At 31.7% G+C, this 11,297-nt stretch overlaps 1 protein-coding gene across 3 annotated transcripts in view; it reads right to left on the reverse strand.

Moving 5' to 3' along the window:
• Positions 1–299: 299 nt before the first annotated feature.
• LOC129972134 (uncharacterized) overlaps positions 300–11,297 on the reverse strand; it is a 33,981-nt gene continuing 22,983 nt past the window's right edge. For 2 of the 3 annotated variants that reach the window (XM_056086144.1, XM_056086143.1), the window contains exons 8-10: positions 10,591–10,642; positions 10,422–10,509; positions 300–994 (exon numbers count right to left, since the gene is read on the reverse strand). In XM_056086144.1, the coding sequence (XP_055942119.1) occupies positions 784–994; positions 10,422–10,509; positions 10,591–10,642 (351 nt within the window). In that variant the 3' untranslated portion in view covers positions 300–783. Of the gene's footprint in view, positions 995–7,405; positions 7,477–10,421; positions 10,510–10,590; positions 10,643–11,297 lie in introns of all 3 variants that reach the window. The other variant, XR_008784833.1, reaches the window with a different exon arrangement.

Here is an 11,297-nt window from a genome sequence, read left to right on the forward strand (position 1 = left end):
ATAAAATCATGAGAAAACAGATACTTTCCTAATCATTCTTTCAAGGAAAACTATTCCACAATAATCACTTCCTCTTACGATGAATAAAATTATGATGCTTTGTAAACATTAAGTATTTATAAACCCACAGCAATAATGGGAAACGATAAAATAGAAAGTTACATGTAGCAATTGGTATTTCTGAAAATATATGTAAGTGTTTGCATGAATAAATAAAATTTGAGTTGAAAAAGATTTTAAATCATTCCACAAATTCATTTATTTAAAAAAAAAAAATGTTTTTTTACAATGACCGACTGATTAAAATAGAAACACATAACATGCCCCGCGGAAAAATGAAATAAGGTGTTATGCAATGACATTGTAGAGTATTTTTATTAACATTTTCATTGCTCCTGAATGTATATTCAATTTTTTATATAAAAACAGAATGCAATGATATAACATTCTATACCTTGGATAAAAAATACTTTTCACATTGTTGATCTGAACATCAAATCTTTACTAAGGCATGACAATTTACATTTGATTTATGTATACATTCTTCACAAGGAATAATTGATTCAAATTAAGAATGGATTAGCATAAACTTGAAATTGAAAAAAAAAAAAGTAATTAAAAGTAATAAATTAAATTTTCCTGAAAGACCGCAGTAAATAAATTGCAAACCAGTTTCTTAAAATGTAATAACACACATAAGAAACGTGCAGTTTTAAAACCAGGGTTTTCAAATGAGTGTCCCTTATATACATATACAGAATAATCCATCTTGGTGCTTTGAGTTCACAAATTGACTGAACACACACTTGTCAAAAGTGCATTGATTTCAGCTAAGTCGTCAAAGCGGCACTTGGACACTTTTTCACACTCTTCCATCATGTCCAACAGATCGGAATCTTCCTGCCACCTGCTTCCAGCGTAAGGAACCAAGGACTGGATAATCCCTGAGAGAAGATGAACACGATCTGCAACTTTCTCGTTATTTTCTTCCAACCTGAAAAACACATTTTTTTTAATACACTCTGAAAGTGTTAAAATTGTACTCAAATGAAAAGAATAATAGAGTTGTAAAATAAATGCAAAGTGGCTATTATCTGAGGTTAGTTATGGTGCCCCTCATTATTCATCTTGGAAAATAGACTTAAAATCTATAAGAGAGTGAAGACAGTCGATTACTGCCGATTAATACCAACTTTTTGCACTTTCTAAAATCTTTCCAATAATATAAACTTCGTTACAAGCCTAGATTTGAATATTTTTATTATAATATTTGTACTTTGATATTATTTATGTGGTAAATTAACTCCACGAGAGGGCACTCTGAGTTCATCCGGTGATAGCCAGCAGTCGGAGGGCAGAGTTCAGAGTTCACTAGACGAGGGGAGAGAACGGACGTCCGCCGAGAAGGGTGGGACCGGAAACCGAGAAGCCGTGATACTCTGAGAAAGGGCCGAAACTGGAATTCTTGCGTTGAAGGATTCCTCTGAAAATGCCAGTGAACCACGCGCAGGTGGGAAAGATCCTTTAAACAACATCAACTGTCCATCTTCATGTAATATAAATTCCTTCATCATTGAATTCTCATTTGTAAAATTCATCAGAATCATCATTTGTTAATCAAGAATAAAAAGATTAAGCTAATCCAAGTGGACTGATGCATTAAAACCCATCACACCCACAACCATGGGGGCTCGAAGCCGGTGAACAACAAATTTTAAAAGGTACTGTGCTACTTCTGTTTTATATTTATTCTGCCATATTTCTGAAAATGAGTATCTTAAATAATTTAAAGAAGTGTGATTTAAAAATACTTGCCGAAGAACTCGGTGAAACTGTGTCAGAAAATGCTAAAATTTTGGAACTTAAGAAATTAATTGAGAATTCTGATATTTTTAAAACGGATCAAGAATTTGTCCGTGGCGTCATCAAATCGATTGTTGAGGATCGTACGGCTAAGGCAGTTACTGAACAATCCAAGTTAGAGATGGAAAGAATGAAATTGGCCCGACTCGAGAAGGAGATTGAGCTAGAAAAATTGAAAAAACAATCATTGCCTATTGAGCGATCAAACTTGCCTTTTAGTGTTGAAAATTTAATAAGAAGTATTAAAACACTAACAATTTCTGTTCCTGATAAACCCGAGGCATTGCATTTGTTTTTTACTTCCTTAGAAAAGGCATTTATTACTAAAGAAGTTCCTAAAGACTTCCAAGCTGAGATATTAATTAATTTGCTAGGGGTTAAAGCTAATAATGTTTTAACGTATGCAACTGAACAGGATTTGTCGGATTATGAAAAATTAAAAGAGTTATTTTTAGCTGAATTTCAGCCGACACCTCGAGAATGTCTTAGTAATTTTAAAAATGCTCAACGTTTACCAAGCGAATCGCACGTACAATTTGCATCGCGATTAACTGCAACATTTGATTACTATTGTCAGGTAAGAGAAGTAAAAAGAGATTTTAAAAAATTATTTGATCTAATTGTTGCTAATAAATTGTTCGAAACTTTGGATTTCAAAACTAAAGAATACATAGGTATTCGCGAAGGAAAAACATGGTTTCCGCCAACTCAGTTAGGTCGCGAATGTGATTTATTTTTTTCATCTCGGGGTAAATCGTTATCTGAAGTCAGTAATTCTAATGTACATAGTAGTGAAACGAAAGCATCAAGGTTTCAAAAACAGGCAATGAAAAGTGAATCATTCCGTCGAAACAAAAATCAAAATGTTAAAGTGGAAAGGGTTTGTTATGTATGCGGGGGAAAGGGAGAAAGCTTTCATTTCGCTCGTAATTGTCCAAAACGATTAGACAAATCTACAAATGAAAGTGAAACAGGAAATAAATTGGTTATATCGAGAATTGGAACCCAGTCAAATCAACATCAGCAGCAGAGGCACTGCAAAAACTCAAGATCCAACAAGCTGTCTTCGGAAATCCTTCGAGAATTATTTCCGACAAAGGTTCTGCCTTCACTTCTAGAGACTTTGAGGACTACTGCAAGGACGAAGGAATTGACCATATACAAATAACAACAGGAGTGCCAAGAGCAAATGGCCAAATAGAAAGGATACATGGAACACTTATCCCAGTGCTTGCAAAACTGTCAATAGACGATCCTGCCAAATGGTTTAAATTCGTACCAGACGTTCAACGTATCATCAACAGCACTATCAGCAGATCCACCAAATTCACACCCTTTGAGTTGATGACAGGTGTGAAGATGCGAAACAAAACGGACCTAAGAATCAAAGAAATCCTAGATCAAGAATTCTTGCACTCCATGATTCAAGAAAAAGAAAAAATTCGTGAGGAGGCCAAAGCAAATATCTTCAAAGTGCAAGAAGAGAACCGAAGGCAATATAATAAACATCGTAGAATTGCCCCACTCTATAAAATAAACGACTTGGTAGCAATTAAAAGAACACAGTTAGGAGGAGGTCTGAAGCTAAGACCTAAGTTTCTTGGACCTTACAAAGTGGTCAAGATAAAGCCACATGATCGTTACGACGTAGCAAAAGTAGGATCTCATGAAGGGCCTGAGGCAACTTCCACTTCAGCTGATCACATGAAGCCCTGGACTGATGCAGTTGCAACTTGAGATCAATACATTTCTTTTTTCATCATCACCCTTTTTTGTTTTTTTTATTTCTATCCTTTGTCTTCAATGTCCTCTCTCTTTTTTTTTCTCCTTCATTTGTGTGTTTCAGAGTTCGGAGGACCTCACATGTCGATGGCCGAGCGATGTGGTAAATTAACTCCACGAGAGGGCACTCTGAGTTCATCCGGTGATAGCCAGCAGTCGGAGGGCAGAGTTCAGAGTTCACTATACTCTGTTTCACCCTAACTTGGCAGTAGTGTATATTCTAGGCAAGCCGAATCGCAGTCGTTGTCAGGGGAACTGGGTTACTTTAAAGTACAAAGTTACTAGAAATGCAGATCGCTGGCGAAACTTTATCTCGCAAATTTTTCGCCAAATAGTAAATATTTATTTACTTTATTATATCACTTTATCGGATAATTAATTGTTTCCTTATTTTCATTATTTTTTCAATATTATTGATACATTATTTTAATAAATCATTAATGTTATTTCCTTTCGTTTCATCGTTTCTCAAAAGAAAACCCTAAATCTTTCAATATTCTGTAAAGCTTAGTTCGGCTAATGTTTTTCGGAAAGATATTTGTATCATCGTTCACATCTTTTAAAACTTTATTTAATGTTGGGATCTCATTTCTACTAAAAAATGCATGGATTTTTCGTCAAATACAAGATAATGTAAAATTATCATATTTTACAAGACCTGAATGTTTACCTACTGAGCCAGGTCACTTCTTTCCAGGGATACTTAAAGGACTGGATGCCTTTATTTCTTTTTTCAAAAGGAAAACTGTTCATTGCGAAACACCTGTAAGGTGCGAAACTTTATCGACGATTTGATTGATAGAATCTTGAGGGTTTTCTCGGAGTCGAGAATAAACATTTAATATGTTTCTGCATGCTGCACTTTTTGTTGGTTTTACTCGTCTTGAAGGTGTGCACAGCGTAGTCGTAGTTTTTCTCTTTTTCAGACATTTTAGAAGTGAATAAAATGACGAATCGAATAAATATTCAACAATGAAAACTAATAACTACTAATGTGATTAACAGTATCAAAAATATCAGCTGGTAAAAAAGAGAGAATAAAAAAGTAGGAAAGATGATAACGGTTGCGAACTGAATGAAACTGAGTTGGCGGAGACGTAAAAGAAAAGCGCGCCAAATATTTGACCTTGAAGACCGGTTCTAGCCAAAGTGGAATCTTTTAGTTTTATTCGTTCGCTTTATTTACAAAATACTTAACAGATAAGCACTTCTAACTTGAGAATAATTTTAAATACATACTGATAAAAAAAGGATTTATGCAATTTATGATATTATTTGATAAATTTCCGCGCATTTTAAGTATTTTAGAGTCGGAATTGATGGGGAACTCTTTCCCAACGCGGAGCGTCACATTTTCTGCCTTTTACAATACTGCCAAGTTAGGGTGAAACAGAGTATAGACGAGGGGAGAGAACGGACGTCCGCCGAGAAGGGTGGGACCGGAAACCGAGAAGCCGTGATACTCTGAGAAAGGGCCGAAACTGGAATTCTTGCGTTGAAGGATTCCTCTGAAAATGCCAGTGAACCACGCGCAGGTGGGAAAGATCCTTTAAACAACATCAACTGTCCATCTTCATGTAATATAAATTCCTTCATCATTGAATTCTCATTTGTAAAATCCATCAGAATCATCATTTGTTAATCAAGAATAAAAAGATTAAGCTAATCCAAGTGGACTGATGCATTAAAACCCATCACACCCACATTTATTTTGCAAAAATCCCCAATTGTGCGATATCAATATAATCATTACCTACGTTTGCTTCAATATGCAATATTTCATTTTTACTTTACTGTATACTAGCCGCCTTTGGTGACCAGCCGGTTCGCCAATCTTAATGTTCGTTAAAATTTTAATAATTAAATATTTTATGCAATTCCTACTTTAATAGCTTCTTCATCAAAATATTTTAATTTGATAGACATATAATTCACTCATAATATTATAAACGCCTTCAGTCATAACGTAATATGTATTTCTCTAATTTTTTGTTAGCTCCCGTAGAATTTATACTTTAAATTAAAGTGGAAAGGATGAATCTGCAATTAATATAATAATATTTTTTACTGAAACAATGTATTTTTTGTAATATGATTACTGAAAGCAGTCACTGCGCGTTTAAACTTTATTGGCACTAAAGAATATCTTTCTTAATTTATGTAATATTTCAAGAATTTGTCAACAAATTTTTCTCAGATTCATCATGACCAGATCGATTCATTAACAATGTTTAATTTTAAATGCATCAAACACTAAGAAAATAAAACGAATCGTTTAAAATAATCGATCGAAAACAGGTTAAAAAAACTACTTAAAAAACGATGTACTTAAAACTATTAGCATATACAAAAAATATATAACTAACATAAATATAATTTAATTACAAAAGCATGCAACTAACCTAAAAATAATTTAAATCATCCGTTGATAGTGATTGTCATGTCAACAATCAGAACACAACGCGCATGAGTGAATTTTCAAAGCCAGTTACGGTAACGCAAATGCGTGAGTTTTTCTACGCCAGTTGGGGTAACGCTATGCAGATTAGAAATTTTTAATTTCCTTTATTCTGTTTTATTTTAATTCAAAAGTACTTCAGAATGAATCTGAAAGATCGATTAATTAACAATGTTTAATTTTAAATGCATCAAACATTAAGAAAATAAACAGAATCGTTTGAAATAATCAGCCGAAAAATCTTAAGCCTAGCCTCATTAGAGTGGGGAAAAAACTGAAGCCTTACTCATTTGGCGGTGGGGAAAATGAAAAGATTTTTTTGGTGGGAAAGTTAGTTTTTAATTAATAAATAAAATTCTAATTAAAAATTCAAAAAAAAAGGGACCCCAGGTGCACATTCCTGACCTCCAAGGTATACATGTACCAAATTTGATAGCTGTAGGTCAAACGGTCTGGCCTGTAGAGCTCCAACACACACGCACATTGAGCATTATATAAGTATAGATGACGTACACAGAAGGTATTTTAATTCTTAAAAAAAAATTCAAACTTGGGATTTTCATTAAAATCTTCATTTTGGACGTCGTTCCTGAAACCGAAAAACATATTTTTGGCTCTATGGCAGCCTGTCTGTGACAAAGATAACTCAAAAAGTTTCGAGACAGAAAATGAAATTTTATACGGTCTTTTCAACAAATTTATAGATTTCTATCAAATAACGAGCATATTTTTTTTTTTTTCAAAGGAAATCTGTTTGTCCGACTGTTTTGAGTACAAATAGACTCAAAAATTACAAAACAGAAAAACCCATGTAAATAAAATTTGGTAAACAGGTTAAAATCGAGATTCGCATGAAATTTTGAATTAAATCTGTAAAGTGGTTGACCATCTGTCGATCAACACATTCTCGGACATGTAAACGCGATGACTTAAAAATCAATGAAATTCATTATGTTGTTTGACCTTACCATTAGTTTCGTGTCAAATTTTGGAGTGAAGCGGTCTGGAAATGGGAAAAGCGTCCAAAATACGTATTCTTAAAATAGATTCAGTAAAAATGCTAGGTACAGGCTAGAGATCTGTTCTTTGTAACTATTACCAAATCTGCAATTTGTAATTACTTATGGCGTTGGTGAACACAAAGCAAAGTATTCCAGACCTTAAACAAGGTCTACAGTTTTATACGGAGGTGAATTAATTGGAGGGTATGCAAGAATGTTTCGGGAAGACCATTTTCCAAAGGCTTTTATCTAAGTATTGAAAGCAATTTAAAAATAGTGAGTTAGATTAAAAGGAATCTACCTTTCCCTTCCAGTTTGCAGAGAGGAATGTTTTTCTACCACAAAGGAAAAAAGAATGAGTTGAACTAATTCCTGAGAAAAGAATAAAAATATCTTAGCTGTTTTTGAATAGCGTGAGTATTCTCTCCAAAACTTTCTCACTTATTCTCTAAAATAAAGATGTTATCACCCCTCCCCCTTTGATTAAGGCAGAAAATGCTTGCATGGTAGTGGCATACGATAGTTATGAAATATTACCTTTACAAGTGAATTTAGCACTTTTATTGAATTTACCATGTGATCCTTGGTGAATTTTTTGGTATTTAATTCCTGTTAGGCGTTTAATAGTTATTCTAAAATTGATTTCGAGTTTTATGCGCATTTTTACAAACCGAATGGAAACAAAATTTAATACAAAAGGCATTTACAAAGGCAATTGTATATACAAAATCACATAGCAATTTTGGTATTTTAAAATCCATCGCGGTTTTGAATCATCGTGTTTACATGCTTCTGAAAGTACAGACAGACAAATGGTCAATCCTAGGTTGGATTTGGCCCAAAATTTGATGGGTGTCTTCACTATACATGTTAAATCTGTATACCGAATCGTATCTATATAGATCGCTTCGTTTTGTAGTTATCGTGTTAGCTTATATTCGAAAAACCGAACACACTTTTTCTGAACGCATTTTGCTCAAGATCTGCTGGAAATCTACAAATCTGGTACAATAAACATATACCAAATTCCATTTTAGTTCAAAGCGTTTGTGAGATATCAGTGATAGAAGGCATAACGCCAAAAATGTGTTCTTCGAATTTAAGAGTGTGTGAAGCATGGTAATGAGTCAAAATCTTGAGTTCGAATTGTGTGACGATTACACAACTTTCTCTATATTTCGATACGAGAAAGTAAAAATATAGAGGGAATACTCAGTTAGTTTACTGTTAGATATTTTAATATAGGCCGTGGTCTATGTATATTAAAATAGACTTTATTGTAAATACTGAGCAATTTTTGTCAAAGAATATTCGGTCAAACAATCAACATGGCATGATTAGTTAATCAAAATTTTCACTCTAACACAAATCGGGAGAAAAACTGAACATCAAGAATTATATATCATGCACACTTTTTGCTGTTTACTGTTAAACACTTCGCATACAATGACGAGTCTGACTCGCGCATCGAATTAATGAATTTTTAATTTTAAACCTGCAATTAGATGAAAATTATTATAAGAATTAAAATAATAGATGTCCCAAATAGAATATGTCATCTAATTCGGAAGTTAAATAAATTCGTAGGTCAAGAAGTTAAGGAGCATTGTACTAAAGCGTAAACAAGTCTTAAATTTCGTATTTAAAACATTTATTACTGTAATTTATTTGGAATATATGTTGCTCTTTTTTCCAATTTCTATACAATTTAAAAATGTTTCTTTTTTCTTTCCCCTTTTTTTATTATTATTTTTCTGCATCCCCCCTTCAAATATACATTATTTTCAATTGCTTGAAAAATTTTGCATTTAATTGCGTCAAGAATTTTTTTTTTTTTTTTTTTTTTGTGGAATTATTATTATTATTTTGGTTTTAACATAAAGATTATTTTAGGGATAATTTTTCCATCCATAACTGTCTTTTATATAACCCCATTTTGTTTCATTTCCCTCCCTTCATTTAATTTTTGCACATTTTATTTTAATTTTCAATTGTGTTATTTCATTTCAAATTTAATAATATACCAAAATATTGAAAAAACCAATCTGAAATGGTTTTAATATTCAGAAACATAGAATTTTATCTGAGTGTTGATTACTGTTTTTTCGTTGAATTTATATATAATGCCATATTTTTCTTTTATTTAACCATATTGTGTCATAATTGAACGAAAATCGGAAGACATTTTCTATGCATCATTTTTCCGTAAATAAACCTACACTCTATAATATCTGCTATTCATGTTTTACACATTTCGTAATTAATATTTTTCGTCTCTTTTTTACTTCTGAAATAGTAAATTGCATGAAACTACTCTAATTATCTAATCTACCTATTGTTAAAATTCTAGTGAATATTCAAATTAAATCTGCCAATAATGCTTTTTAAAAAAACAATAAAAATTTATGTTATTCATATAGAGAATTAATTTTTCAGGACATTGAACTTCAAATTTTTAATTCGAGTTTTATTCAAACTACTCCTTTTTTTATTTAATAAAAGGCATTATTATGTCGGTTTATATATATATATAGATAGATAGATATAAAGAATGAAAGAAACGGGCACTTTCTAAATCAGCAGTAGAGAAGTTTAAAAATTTTTAAATATCTATATTATTGAAAAAACGAATTATGATTAATTGTAAGATGCAGACATTGCTTTAACAATTGATACACTTTATTGAAGAAATTTTAACACATTTTAAAATTATTTTTTTATTAAAAAAAGCATGAATATTTTTTATAATATAAAATGAAAATTCCTTCTATTTCAACTCGTTCTGATCAATATGTTACAAGATCCTATTTATAATTTATAATAACAATAAATAAATAAATGTATAATGATAGATTGATATATGTTGGATAATATATTGTGGTAATGAAGTTCGTTCATCATCCAGTTCTTTGTCATCAAATCAATAAGGCATTTCATTAACATCAAAACAAGAGAATGCTTCCAACAAACAAAATCAACTGGCGATTCAGATTGGAGAAGCAAATTATCCATGTGCATCTTTTTTTTTTTTCCCCTTAATTTCTTCATTACGACTAATTTTGATTTTGGGTAAAAGCAGAAAGCCTTTTAACCAGATTCGTGGAAGATTTTTTTTTCTTTTAATAAATTGCTGATGTTTTGTTTTTCAAAACATTAGGAAAAGATGCAAAAAATGGAAAACCACAGAAGAATTATATCTTTGGATAGAATATGAAATCTTAAATATTCATGCAAGCTCTAAAACAAACTGAATTTCAATAATGATGGCATATATTTTTGTGTCAGTACTTTACACAAGAAACTCTTAAAAAAAGTACCTTTCTAATTCTTCTAAGTCAGCTGCTTTTGTACTTGTATCATTCAAAACATGAGCATCCATTCGTTTGCTCTTTTTCTGTTTGTTAGCTGAAACAAATGGGACAATTTACTATGAATTCATTATCAATGAAACAATTTAAATTTCATTGTAAAATATTTTACACATACTTGATACAGTTTTTTTCAGCTTCAAGATATCTTCATCCATTTCAGCAATTTCCTATTAAAAAGTTTAACTAATTAAAAAACTTCCTTTGTGAAAGGAAAATCTTACCTTATATAAAGGAAAGTATTTATAAGTTTCCTTAAAGTAAAATTTTCCTTTTCCTCAGAATTTTACAATCTAAAAAACTGCTGTAACATCCCCAAAGCGGCATCATAAATAATAAATATAATCAACTGTAATAATCTAAAGTAAATATTTATTTATATTTTGTATACACTTTAAGCCTTAAAATACAATGAACTCACACTTGGTTACATACCCCAACCATGGGCAAGTACTATGAGCGAGTATTCATATGACCAATCAGAATTTCTTCCATAATCAATCTGCAGAATTCTTTGTGTAAAAGCTTGGTTTTGGAACTTTTTATAAATCCAAGGATATCTTCGCTCCCCACAGTGTTTTACCAATCACATCTAGTCTTTTGATAACCAGTGTTCACTTTCACATCAAGAGAAAATGATACACATATACTTTTCCCACCTGTGGGGTCCAATGAAGGAAAGAAGACATTGTACAAATATATTTAAAGTTTCTGATATTTCTTACATAAATTTTTAAAAATATTTTTTAATGGTTCTCATCAAAACAATTTTGGTACAAAATGTCAAAGATTTAATGTTTCAAAAAGATGAGGAATTTTTCAGGT

Source organism: Argiope bruennichi, chromosome 6, assembly GCF_947563725.1.
Source record: "Argiope bruennichi chromosome 6, qqArgBrue1.1, whole genome shotgun sequence".
NCBI lineage: Eukaryota > Metazoa > Arthropoda > Arachnida > Araneae > Araneidae > Argiope > Argiope bruennichi.